Source organism: Aphis gossypii, chromosome 3, assembly GCF_020184175.1.
Source record: "Aphis gossypii isolate Hap1 chromosome 3, ASM2018417v2, whole genome shotgun sequence".
In the NCBI taxonomy this organism is placed as follows: Eukaryota; Metazoa; Arthropoda; class Insecta; order Hemiptera; family Aphididae; genus Aphis; species Aphis gossypii.
The window spans coordinates 53,433,481-53,448,899 of record NC_065532.1 but is presented as its reverse complement, the minus strand read 5'-3'; the positions used below and the strand labels follow the sequence as shown (position 1 = coordinate 53,448,899).

Here is a 15,419-nt window from a genome sequence, read left to right as displayed (position 1 = left end):
TTATTATTTATTATGTTACAGGAAAACGCGAAAAATATAACACCACATTTTTTCGAGAACCATATCATAAAATTCACCTGTTCAGCTGGGCTTCCTTCTTGTATATCGGATATGAATATGCCTGTGCCGAGTTCCGCGTGTTTCCCCTCCAAAATCATTATACCAAGACCGTGAGGGCTCTGGAATCAAAATACAAAACGTTAATGCTATTATTTCAGTAAACATTTTTTATTTTATTTTTTATGACATACATACTACATACGGTATATTATATAAGTGTTCAAAACTCTATATTATATGTTCAAACTTAAAACACTCGCAGCAATGGTCAGATGTCACACATATATGTATTACATTATACTTGTTTAATAGTATAAAACGCATGCAAAACGAAAATATAACGGTCAATGTTTACCTTATATATCATATTCTACAAAGATATTTAGCAGAACACTGCGTAGGAGGGCAAACGCTTTGATTGCAGTATTGCAATATTATAATGAAAATCGTCGAATAACTGACATGTCCTACAGGTAATTACTATACACTGCAACGTATTATATTTTTACTAATATTATGCATACATGAATATTTTATCGTTCCTGTTGTTAATTAAATAAATGTAATACTACGTACGCTGATGCACCGGATTAAAAGTAAAGAAAAATAGCTAATGTAATTAATTTATGTCAAGAGGGTAGTGTTCGAGGGTGCCAATAACCCGGTAATTTAATTGTATTGCTCACACCTGATAATTCCAAAACGAATAAGTTTAAATTTTACTTTTACTATTTCAAAACTATTGAAATCTATAACTCTATAATTAATAATTTATATTTTATAAATTATAATTATATATTTTATTATAAAATTTGTATTTTACATACAATTTATTGCTATGATATTTATGTAATATTTAATATGTAAAAATAAAAACTGCATACAATAAAATTAAATACAACCATTAATCAAGCACTTATTTATTTAAAATGTATTATTAAAATAATTATAAAAAATTTTAATTTAAAATATTTTTTAAATCAGAAAATATTACTTTGAAAAAAAAAAAATTGGAAATTTATTGAAATGAACAAATTTAAGCTTAGCTTGGTGATTAAAGGGTCGATAAATCAACTGTCGATTCGTGATAAAATTTTCGGATAGTAACATTAGCCAATTTAATCTGTAAAAATTAGGAAAACACGCTAAAAGCACACATTATTGTAAAATAAAAGCATTAACCGCTCCATAAGAATCTAAAACATGAAAATAGCGTATAATGTGTATAAATATAAATACCTTTGTGGAATAAACATATAGCTTTCTATTAAAAGTAAATACTTTTTTAATTAATTGGGACCTACTAACTAATTATAATTTTCATGAGTTATTTATATTTGTATTTAATGTTGAAACGAAAAACACTTAATATTATTTTTGGAAGGTAATATAGAAGGAATCGTCTCTCATTGTGGCGTTGAAAAATGTTAAATGAGTATTAAAAATAAAAACAATACGGACTTAAAAAAACGAGGCACATACAATTTTTAGCAGATATCTAGAAAACGGAAATCTAGTAATTACATAATTTTGACCCCTTTCCTTAAATGTCGTAACTAGTTGTGTGTATTGCACTAAACTATGAAACTACATTCTGCATAATTATATAAATATCATACTTAATCCTCATTTTCCATTATTTTCATGCGGTTGCCCTCCTACGATCGATATGGGTTACATTTATTTTTTTAACACAACGTTTATTATATCATATAATATAATATATAAAAAAAATAATAATTAACATAACAAATTATACGCAGAAATAAAAAAAACCATCATTCAACGATCCAGTGTGCTGTGTTCTTTTACCTGTTGTGTGGGTGAATTTGTGATTTGGCCTTCGTATGTAAAACTGATACAGGGCTATAGGAAACATATCAAATCAACTGTACTACACAACATTATATATAAGTGATTAATCCTGTGATAAATGTTTGAGCGTGTTTATTATATACCAGTACATCATTTATATAATAATATATATATATATATAATATAAATATTATATATATATCTAATGTTTTGGAAATGGGAAAAATTCAAAAATTAAATGCTGTGTTGGTGTGAATAAAACTCGCAGATTTCTTTAATCAATTTCACAAATCGTGTAATGTATTAAAATTATATGGGTCTAAGATATACAGGAATAAGAGCCAAATGCCCATTAATATTTTATACAGGAGTGTAATTTTATATTTTACAAGGTTATATAATGTATACAGATTATAAGTATATATTATATATTATGTTTATAGGAAGCATCATAACAGAAATATTTACCTTCTTCATAGTAACGACCCGTAGGCCTTTGTAGTTGGCATACTTCTCCTCTGGTGTCTGCCAAAAAATACATTATTTTTAATTGTTATTGAATAAAAGCGATGAAAATACTACCTATAAAACTAGTTTAGTTACTAACCTCGTCATCTAGTGTAATAGGAAACTGAGTGATCGGTCGCACGGCTAATTCGTCCAGGGCCGTAGGTTTCCTGTAGACATATTTAATAATTAGGTTAAAATAAATATTATAAAAATGTACAACTTAAATCATTAAGCGGTCTAAACGTAATATTAGACGGTGTTATAAAAAATGTAATCCATTAAAAAAATCCCTATATAAATGAACACTATATTAAATAATATTAAAACTAAAGTTTACCTTAGCACAATTATTTTGTATATCGGTCCTGGTATACCTTTGATAATGGCTGAGGCGTTTAGGTGACATCTTCCGTGTAAAACTACCCCATTAACCTAAAAAAAAAAAAAAAATGAAAAATGCTATTTTCAACGTTCAAAAGTTTATAATCCATTAGGTTAATTAGGACATTTTGATCGATTTGTTACTCAGAAACATAAATAAATTATGTAACAGTAAGCTACATATATTTATTTTTGCGTGTTATATGGTCAGAGGGGACGCCAATCACAAGTCGAATAACATTAATGAAATTATACGATCAACAAATATTTTTTGTCTTCGTATTATGTATAAAGAAAAATATACTATAAATAACATGTATTTTAAATTAGTTTCCATAATATTTGTGGTATAATCTAATAGATAGTATTACATGTGCTATTACGAAATTCGAACATTTTTCACCCACCTGATGGTAGTTTAATATAACTGACATTTAATACTCATAATAGGAAGAGTAATTGATCCTTCACTCATTATTACTTATTAATTTAGATTAACAGTTAAGTATTAATTTGAGTGTTGTGTATGACTGCCAACTACAATATATAAAATGAACTTAATAATAATAATAATAATAATATTTATTCTCCAACAAACAATAAATACAAGTTAAATTACTAATAGACAAATTTTTTTGTTAGATCACCTCCTAAGCCAAAGGCTGTGCAGGAGGTGAGAGTTCATGTAATTACAATATTATAAATAAACATATCAGGAACAAAACATATAATTATTCAAAATAAAGTAATATAAACTGTAAGTAATTCAAATTAAACTAAGGTATTTAATCCTAAAGACATAAGTTTTCTTTTTAAATGTATAAAATTATTAAATTCATGAATGTAAATATTATATTTAATACAAAAATTAATAAACACAAAATATGGTCCAGACTGACAAAAAGTAGTTCTTAATTTAGGCAGTGATAAATTAATATCTTTAACAAATCGTGTATTATAATTATGTGTAGGAGTATTAATTGTGTTAGTATATTTAAAAACAACCGCAAAAACATGTATTATATGGAGAGACTTTATATTTAAGATTTTACATTCATTATATAATAAAGTTGTTGGAAAGAGTCTTGGCTTATTGAAGATATATTTTACAAGACAATTTAATGTTGTATTTAATTTATTAATATGAGTTTGATAAGCATTTCCCCAAAATGCTATACCATAAGACACTATTGATTGCACTAGAGATTTATAAACTATTGTTTTAACATTAACAGTTAGAATATTTTTCAAACATTTAAAAACATAAAAGAATTTCCGAACTGACTTTATTAAATTATCTATATGAACATTCCATTTTAAGAATTCATCAAAATGTATACCTAGATATTTTACAGAGGATGTTTTATTTATTATAGGACAGACGCAATTATTTCCTTCTCTATTACAAAAAACAGTGTGTAAAATTAATTTATCAAAGTTTAAGTTAATATTATTATTTCTTATTCTAAAATGTATGAAGTTGGATTTGGTAAAATTAAGTTGTAATGAATTATTATCCAGCCAATTCTTAATTAAATTAATACCAATATCGGCTTCATGTTTTAAATTATTAAGACAAGAGTTACTAACAAGGAAAACAGTGTCATCAGCAAAACACAAAACCTTACCTCCTAAATTTAGGTTAAGCAGACCATTAATGTATATTATAAAAAGTAGTGGCCCAAGAACAGTTCCTTGAGGTACAGAATAATTAACTAATAAGTCATCACTATAAACATCATTAATTTTAACCTTTTGGTATCTATTACTAATAAATGATTCTAATAGTTTTAATGGAACTCCCCTTATACCACAGTATTCGAGTTTTTTTAACAATAAATTATGATCAACAGAATCAAATGCTTTTTTCAAGTCTAAAAATATACCAACAACATGCTTTTTTAAATCAAGATTGTCATATATAAATTTAGTAGCACAATATAATGCATCATTAGTAGATAGATTATTCCTGAAACCAAATTGATTATCATTAAAAAATTTATGTTCATTTAGGAAGTTAACAAGTCTGGTTTTAATACATTTTTCTAGTAGCTTAGCGATAGTCAAAGTAAGAGTGATTGGTCTATAATTATTACAACTTCTTATATCTTCAGTTTTATAAAGCGGAATAACTATTGATTTTTTAAAGCTAGATGGAAATTCACCTGTTGAAAAGCATTTATTGAAGATAATAGATAAGGGTAAGGATATATTAATTGATGTTTTTTTCAAGATAGTATTAGATAACAAACCTTCATAATAAGATGAAAAATCTTTACATTTCATAATCATACTACTTATTTCCATAGGGTCAATAGGGCTTAGAAAAATTGATTTTTCAATATGGCAGTTATGATTAAGTTCCTCAAAAGTTTTGTGTATAAAACCATCCTCTCTAATATTAGAAGCTATATTGCTTCCAACATTAACAAAAAATGAATTAAAAATATTAGCGATATCTTTTGAGTTATTGATAATCCTACCTGATTCATGATTGATTTCTCTTATGATTATTTGTTTATTAACTTTAGTATTAGAAGCTATTTTTATAAGATCCCACACTTTTTTAATATTATTGCCAGATAATTCTATTTGTGTTTTATAGTATGCATTTCTAGCAATTTTTACTAAGTTATTTAGTAAATTTCTATAGATAATATAACATTTTTTATAATGAGTATTAAAAGGTTGGCGCCTCAATTTATTATACATTTTTTCTCTTACTCTAATAGATGTAATAAGACCTAGAGAAATCCATGGTTTTAACTTGCACTTTTTATTATTATTACTTCTTTTAGTATGTTTATAAAAACTTGTAGATGCTAGGATTAAATCATTTATTTTATTAATAAAAATATCAATAGAATTATCAACACTTTTATCATCAAGTAGGATATTCCAATCTTCAATTCTAATTAACATATTCAGATGTTTAAAATCAATTTTTTTGAATTCAATATTTAAATTATTGCTAGCCATAGTTTTTTGAATATTTAAATCGTCAATATTAATATTTAATATTACACTAAAATGGTCAGTAATGCTACTACGTAACACATAAGATGATACTTCTTTAATACTAACATTTTTTAAAAATAAGTGATCAATACATGTATTAGAATGACTACTGATTCTGGTAGGATTATTACAAGCAGAGTAAAAATTATTGCTGTATAAGATATTCAAATAATCAACAGTTTCAATATTATTTGATAATATATCAATATTAATATCACCACACAAGATTTGATTAACATTTTGATTATATTGTGATAAATAATCATTTAGAGAAAACAAAAAATCTTCCAAAATATTACTAGGTGATCTATATAGACCGGTTAGATAAAATAGGGAATTGCCTTTATCGATAGTTATTTCAATAGAATTACAATTAGATATAATATGTTTTCGGACATTTTTAATTTTACATATGTTACTTACAAATATTGATAGTCCATCTGATTTATTTAGTTTGCAGAGTGAATGTATAGATTCATAACCGTTAATCATAAAATTAATATCTTCATTCAGCCAAGTCTCACTCAACACAATAACATCAAAACTATGGTTAATAGAATTTAACAATAGTAACAGTTCATCAATATTAGCTTTCAGACTTCTAATATTCATACTAAAAATGGAAAGACTATTTACATAGAAATACTTATTTTCTAAACTATCAATATTTACGGTTTGAACGTTATTTATATCTTTTAATTCATGTAATAGGTTATTTATATTGTTAGTCATTATGAAATAAATTTATATTAGGAAATAAAGTTACATTTAAAATAATTACAATCACATCCATAACTCACTTATTTTCTTATCAGTATCTAAATCCATTAATTGATGAGAAGTAGTAATTTTAACTCCAACTTGACCATCATTTTTTCTCATATAAACACCACTCGAATTTGCCCAAGTGTATTTGTAACCATATTGAGTTCCAACCAGCTTAGCCAACCAGCGAAGTTTCTTATTGTTATAGGAAAGTTGATCATTTATGTAGACTCTTTGGTTAGAGAATTTAGTTGATAAGTCACAAGCAAGTAACGGTTTTTGATTATTATTTGAACGTTTTTTCATCATATTAATAATTTCATCTTTTTTATTTTTATTTGCAAAACATATCACTACATTGCTACCCGATTTTTTTGTGGTTTTAGTGCGATAGGAACTTACAACTTCATTTGGTTCAACTTTTATGGTTAAAACTTTGGAAATACTATTAACAATTTCAAATAAAGATTCGTTTTCAGTTTTCGGAATGCCAGTAATTTCAATGTTGTTAGCTAAATTTTGTTGTTCTAGAGTGTTCGCGTTCCTGCTGAGTGATAATATTTCGCGTTCCAATATTGCACACTTTTTTTCAAGTTCGATATTTTTTTTTTCATGGGTTTTTAATTTAGACAAGATAGTCTCAAATTTCACATTAAATTCATCAACCTTAGTAGATATAAATGAAATTGATTTTTCGATTGAGTCAATTTTGTTAATTGAATCCGACAAAGTATCTAATTTGAAGGAAATATTATTTAAATTTATTTTAATATTTTTCATGTCATCTTTATTTAAATCACTCTTATCATGGTTCCGACGATCTGGAATTATCTTCAGTATACAATTATCACATTTCCAATCTTTATTTCGAATAGGTTTTTTTATGCCATCTTGAGAATTAGTTATGCATGTAGAATGAAAATTCATCTTACAAATACTGCAGTTTAATAATTTGGCCGGGGAAACCCCTTGATTACAGATTGCACAGGACATTGTTAGTTATTACTTTATCAGAAAAAATTAGTACTATAAAATATAAATATGAAGGCTAAGTACGTTGTTTAATATAGTAGTATGACCAATATAATGACTATAGAGATAAACATTAGATAACGGAGCACTATTACACTACAACGAAAAACACATGCTCACACGACGGCGGTTAAGACTGAACTGAGTTCTAAAGTTAAAATAGAAGAATTTATAGTTTTATAAATAATTCTAAAATTTATTGTGCCAATTAAATTTGTTTAAACAAAAATATGTAACTTACGTTAGACATTCGTTGAATAGAAAAAATGAATGTAGCAAAGGCTTCAGTACCAGTATCATAACAGAGTGCAAATGAATTTAAGAATATAGTAAAACGCATTTCAAAATATTCACATAATGCCGACAGTTGTCAAGTATAAATTGAGCGTGCTTTGTGTTATATGAAAGACAATATTACAATAATTTCAAAGTACCTTAAAAAGTATTTGTTTTTTTACTCATAATTTTTGGTGTCGAATGTCTATTGTACGGATGTCAATTGTCTTGCCAAATGTATGGCCAATTGTCGAGTGTCAAATGTCCGTTTTCCATGTATTATCCTATTTATACTGTAAAACACTACAGTTGTACTACGAACCATTATTAACATATAATGATCATTTCTTATTGATTCATATTTGCAGCGTCCATATCAAAAATTATCTCCAAAAATTCACAGTTTTTGAATAAATCATAGATACTAGATAGATAATAACTAATAATATATTGCCATATCTATTTTTTTATACATGAATATTATTTTAATTTAAAATCATACTGTGGTCCCGAGTCTAAATGATGTAAAAATAAAAACATTTTAAACAAACAACTACTTGAACAACTTCATAGGTACAGATAGAAATCTATAGAAATTGAATCTTTTAAAAAAAGGTAGATGGTGTTTTTAAGTTCATGTTCAGTCATGGTTCTACAGGCTGTGCCTGTGCCTATGCTGCTGCTTACGTTTTTTTTTAAATATTTTGATTTTTCATAAAATAGTTATAAATTAATAAAACAACAATCAGTATTTACACTATTAACCATCAGTTTAAAACGCTACATATTAAAATATTATTATTTTATAACAATTATTGGAGTCTTTTTACTTCTCAAAAAAGAAATAAAAAACATTGACGATGAACATTGCTCAAAATCTAAAATGAGAACAATAATCAATTTTTTACCGGAGTAAGGATATTATGGAATAACGTAAATCGTAATTAGTCACCAGGCTAAATATTTTTATTATAATAAAAAGTAATAACATTAAGACTAATTAGGTTCAAAATGGTATATAACAGGTACTATATAATTAACATTAATACAATATTGAATATAATAATTATATTTTCAATATATTTTAGTTATTAATTTATTATAGTTATAATATATTTATATAATATAGCAGCACACCTATCATTTTAAAAAAAAAACAGAACCAAACTCATAAGATACTACGTTCCAATTTTTTTTTTGATCATTAATTTTATGTTTTATATTCTAAATATATTTATTAGGTATATCGTATATATTATATAGGTTAGGTATAATATATATATAAATATATTACATACCTACAGTTACACACACACACACACACACACACACACACACACACACACACACACACACACACACACACACACACACACACACACAATATAATTTATATTACATTCCCAAAGTGCATTTGAATTGTAGTAAAATGTAATACGTAGTAGCGTCTTAACGGTTCTATTAAGAATTCAAATTTAAAAAGTCAAAAGTACGTATTATTTAATATTTTTATATTGTATTTTATACACAAATAAAAAATAATGGACAGATAATTTATGTATAAATTGTATAAAATAACTAAAAGATAACAAGAACTTTGTATTAAAAAATACAAAATAGTTAATACAGTAGTCCCATAAATCATAATCAACACGTTTATCCGTATATCTTGGTTTTTTGAATTGTGAGTTTAGTATACTATATATTATATATTACAGAATACAGATATATGTTTTAAGACGTAACTAATTTTGTATATTATCAAGTATAAGTGTTTAAATTATTTTACTTTGAATTTTTAAATATTATTTCGGTTTACACATAATATATAGATTATTGAACAATGATAATTAATTCTATACAACTATGGTTTATATTTTTTATTAAATAAGTACCAGTAGTATACATTTTCAATATTAGTAAATTGCAAATTGTTATCTAAATTTTCCGTTTTAAAAAATGTAAAATTGTGTTTATAATTATTTTAATAACATGATTAACAACTGAAATAGTTAAAATTAATTGTAATAATCTAAGCAATAATTTTATATAATTTGTAGTAATTATATACAGTAGATACAATTCATATGATTTATTTAAAACGTTTATAATTTATATTTATAAAATACATGTCTAGTGTGAATAAATAAAGAATACAAAACACTGATTAATCGAGTTTATTATTGAATTTAATTTTTTTTTTATTAATTTGATATAATATGACTACACAATATTTTAAACTATAATATATATAAATTAAAAAAAAATTAATTGAATCTTTTATTTATTGAAACTATTATGAGTGTTATGACTAAACTGTTTGTGAGTACAAACTAACCATATTTTTAATTTCGTATTCTGAGGCAGAATATTTTATATACATTTCAATGTATTTAAATTTAATATTTATATCATACATAAATCATTCATTAATATTATTTTTTTATTTAAAAGCAGTTATAGTACAGATAAGAAGTACCTACGAAGAGGCAAAGAATACTGTGAAATTGTGTAACTCTAATGCAAAATAGGTTTATATACACTATAAAATACAGTGTTATAATCGAACTTCAAAGCATTTTTTTTTTTTTTTTTTTTAATACAACAATTGTCTTGTTTATTGTGTTCAAAGAATTATCCTGTACCTATATGACTATATTTATCATAAAATAATAAAAATGAATAAACGTTGGTAGATGTTAAAACGTGTTTAAAATCAATGATGTTTTTAGTTTGAAACTAAAATTTAATAGGTAGATACTTAAATTTTTATTTATTTCAGAAATTATATTTATTCATAAATTACTGCTGCAGTTTGTGCCAATGCATAAATTTACTAAAAGAAATTATGTTCTCTTATTATTTATATTTATAGGTACCAATAATATTACGCAATGTGTATAATGCCATAAATTTCTAATATATTTTATTGTTGATGAAATGAAATTGTACAAAAACATACGTAGTTTTATGAAGAAACGCATTGTTAACGTATACTTTATGTATTTAAAAATGACCAAAGTATGTAAAATTAAAAAAAAATCTCATGTAATATACATTGTGTGTACAACGAAATAATGTAACTACGCGATATTCATAAATTAATAAAAAAAATAGTGTATAATATGATAGTAATATAGTTTGTAATAATAATATAACGCGATGGATATTAAACGTTTTAAAAAGTATTAAATCATTAATACGATTTTTTTATTATGTTTAAATGTAAAATACGTAATTATGTATAAATGTATAATACATAACTACCTACAATATCAAATAATACATACTTAAATCTGTTAGATTGAAATTTCATTTTTATAAAAGAAGCATAGTATTATATAGGTAGAATAGTGAAAAATCATATTACACCTTTGACCTTTTGGCCTACGGGAAAACCAAATATAGGTCAACTCTGTTTCTGTCCGACTCCGAATCCACTCCCACTTCCATTCGTACATACCATAACTTGCAAAACCGCTATACACATAACGACTGTGTGTGTCAGCTTTTTTCCGGATCTTTTTTTTTTTGTGATAAAAAAAAAACCATTTTCATCAACAAATGTTCGTATATTATACATCATTTCAGTATCACTGTGAACAAACTTTAGCAGACGACTCTTTTCCTTCTATTATTTTTTTTTTATACCGGCACGGTAAAAATATATATTATTATTTATTATAACATAGGGTGTATAGTAAATTGTACAGATATAATATATGAGTATAGCCATTAAAATATATTACATATTATATATACATCACTCGTACTCTAGATTCATTTAAAACAAATGACATAAGATACTATAAACATATTAAATTGGTTTTGCAATTTAAACAAATAAAAATCCATCTCTTCCCCCACCCGCAATAGTTTCGGATCGTGGAAGATTCTGAGCCAATATAACGTGATGCATTTTAAATTAAACCCATTTCCCATTTATATACTCTATCCTGCCTACATGCACCTGTATCCCTCGTCACCGGATGAATATCAAAGCCTTGGGGGAGTTGTGTGTCCATGAATAAGTTATGAGCGTGCTAAAGGGTAGCTATGGTGAACGTGGCAATATTAATATACACGTACGATATAACTTTTTGTATATATAAACATATATATAGTATATGTAGATACTAGGTATAATGTATATATACAGGGTATTCTAAATTGCACGCGAGGGTAGATTTCAATATGAAATATTTAAATTAGCAAAAATGACCTACGCGAAAACGATTTAAAATCATATGATCAAAAGAAATTTGATATTAAATATATTTTCTTATTAATTAAAAAAGTGTTTAGAGGAACAACTTTTAAAAATAAAATGGGAACCTATATTTTTAAAATATGATTCATACCTGTACAGTTTATTTTTTAATGAATTTTGACAGATCATTTATATTTTATACTTATGCGTCAATAATGTAAGAAGCTATTGACAATTAATCATTTAAATTTCGTTTTTAACTTTCAAAATTTCAAAAATTAGTGATAAATATGATAAATAATAATATTATAGTTACGTTAGGTAACCTAACCTACGTATGAGCTCTATTCATTGTTGAATACGATTTACATTTAAACACAATAAAGATAATTTGTGTGTTAAAAAATTTAATTATTAAATTTTCAAATAGGTATCAATGTATTATAGTAATAAAACGTATAACTGTCAACCGATTGGCGATCACAGGTTAAACTAATATAGTAATATAATATTATGTAAGGATGCCCCAATTTAATTTACATAACCGAGTTATACCGGTTATATCTAAGTCCCGTGATCATGATGACTGAAGTAGGTAGAAGTAGGTATTAAAGATATACCTGTAAGCATATTATCTTTAATCATGGTAGGTACTTACTACTTATAACTTTTACCGTGTTGTTTTATTAATACCATACTACTGTAATAATTATAGGTACCAATAAAGTTTGGTGAGGAATCTTAGAACAATAAATTACCACCACAACTTACAAATTTATCAAGCTCAAGAATGATAAATAATAATTTATGTAATTAATTTTTTTTTTTATAAATTGTAATATTGTTGATGTATATTAATGATTAAATAAAAAAAAAACAATTCTAACACGTGGTTGTTGAAACCTAATAATTTATAACGCTTGTCACATATTTCTTCATAATTCTTATGACAGTTAAACAGTGTTATAGCAATGACTATTTTTTTTTATAGTGTTAAAGAACACAAATTTAGATTTATTGATGGTTTATTAATGTTTAATAAAAATAATATTACTTTAATATCTCATACATTTAAATATTTAATAATTTGAATTAATTTGATGTTTTTAATTTATTGTAAATATTGTGTTTTGAATTTCTGTCAAATGGTTATCACTTATCATCAAGAAATGTATTATTGATTTGTTTTTAGCTGATATTAGAATACGTTATTTCAACATTTTTTTATATTTATCTCTACATAGGTACATACAAGGTACTTTTTTTTCTTTTTTGGATCATAAATAAATTATATTTATATTTATCTTGAACATTAGGTAATTAAAATTTGGAATTAATTTGATTAATTAATTATTAAAATGATTTTTATTGCCGCTCAGACTTTTAATTTGAAATTGAGATATTTCATGGTTGTAAATTAAATTTACTAAATTATAATGATAACAGTTCTTATAAGTGAATAAGAATTTTATCATATCAATATTTTACTTTTCACATTTAAGTTATTATCTTTATATTTATTTATAAAAATGTAAATTTTAAAATTGTTATAAAATCTAATAATATATTTCATACACCACTTAAAATATGTAATGGTGATATATATTTTTTCTGATGTAATGGATATATTTAAAAAAAGAAAAATATTTTATTAGGGCTTCGGTGTTTTTATTAAATTAATTCATATTTTAATTTTAAAATTACACCTGTTTCTGTACTACCTATATACTTATCAATATTGTGCTTACTTCCAACAGTTAGCATTATTGTTATGTAATTTCTCCTAATTACTTATAACTATAATCTATAATTTAAATTAGTGTGAATTTACGAGTATATCTACATTCATAACTTTTATTTTTATATTCAGGGCCGTATTGGGGAGGGGGGGGGGGTGAAAATGGACTGATTATGAGATTATAAAAGGGCGGCAATTTTTTTTATATTTAAATTACATTAAATTTGTTTTAGTATAATGAGGCGTTGTTTTTTTTATTGAAACAAGGCAAAAAATTTCTAAATATAGCCCTCTTTATATTATTAAAAATTAGTAATTACTGATTAAAATATTAAATAATACTCAGCTAATTAGATTTTTTGTACGACACGTTTTATTTTAAAGCCTACTGCAATAAGACTACAAATTTTATCATGTTTTTGACTGCATTTACGCATGTGCAATATGTGTAAATAATAAATATTGATATATAAAGACATTATCTTCATAAAGATTATCTTTGTTTTAATTCATAATATGTGTTCTGCCAAAAAATAAATGATAAAGACTATTTAATAAATATAGTAATTCAAATTATGTTAGTATAGTTATATCTAAGCTTGGTGACTTATTAGCGGCTTAGGCTTAGTATAAGATTTTGAAATAGATATTGTCATTTTATAGTATTGAGAAATGGTTACCTAATATTAAATTAATTGAAACAAAATATTCAGATGGTCATATATTATTTAAATTTAAAATTATATTTAGTTAATTACATTGAGTTACATTAATCGAAAATTAGAGGTATTTGTAAAGTTTTTAATAATACCTATTGTACATAATTTATACAACAATTTTTTATAGTTATTTTATTATTTAAACATATTAGTATTTTAAGATATAATATGTTTTATATTATAAGCAATAAATATTATGAATAATTATTAAGTAAATAAAAATCGCTTTAATAATAATAACATTGATTATAAATAATAAAACAAAAATCTGTCATGCTATTACATACAATTTGGAACACCCTGTATATTTATTATATTTAGTATATAGCTACACGTTATTATTATTGTTTAATACATTTATTTTAGTTTCGATGTTGGTTAAAAGAAGCAATACGTATATAATATATATGTGTTATAGTAGTGAAGATAATATTAGTAATCAATGATTTGTACTTATAATCTGAATCGATTGTATGTATAGGTTATACATATTATATATAAATATATATTGTCTATATATAGTCTATATATATAATTTATTATTTTTCCACACCAAATACAAGTGGAAGATCGATGAAAAATTGTAATTTTGTGTACGAAATAAAAATAAGGCGTGTTCTTTTATATAGGTAGAAGCTTAAAGCACGTCGCTCTTGCAGCAGGATAGTTTGAATTTCAACGCATCAATTGAAAATCCGCCTAAACCCATAATCCTATGGAATTGCATAACCTTTAACAAAAGTAAAATACGATACGAATTACATTGCTACAAGAGAGAATGATGAAATCTTATTGGTTGCCATATTTTAATTTAAAAAATACTTCATTTAATATATTTAACCGAATTAATAATTTAAACTGTCAATATATTAAAATATTAAATAATAAAGTTCAA

The 15,419-nt window shown here is 24.5% G+C and overlaps 1 protein-coding gene across 5 annotated transcripts in view; it reads right to left on the bottom strand.

The window, feature by feature from the left end:
- The window catches only part of LOC114126161 (multiple PDZ domain protein-like), a 67,869-nt gene that overhangs the window by 9,396 nt on the left and 43,054 nt on the right, over positions 1–15,419 (bottom strand). For 4 of the 5 annotated variants that reach the window (XM_050203681.1, XM_050203679.1, XM_027990045.2 and 1 more), the window contains 5 exons: positions 2,723–2,817; positions 2,483–2,552; positions 2,344–2,400; positions 1,873–1,926; positions 78–179 (listed from right to left, as the gene is read on the bottom strand). In XM_050203681.1, coding sequence (XP_050059638.1) covers positions 78–179; positions 1,873–1,926; positions 2,344–2,400; positions 2,483–2,552; positions 2,723–2,817 — 378 coding nt within the window. The remainder of the gene's footprint in view (positions 1–77; positions 180–1,872; positions 1,927–2,343; positions 2,401–2,482; positions 2,553–2,722; positions 2,818–15,419) is intronic. The other variant, XM_050203680.1, reaches the window with a different exon arrangement.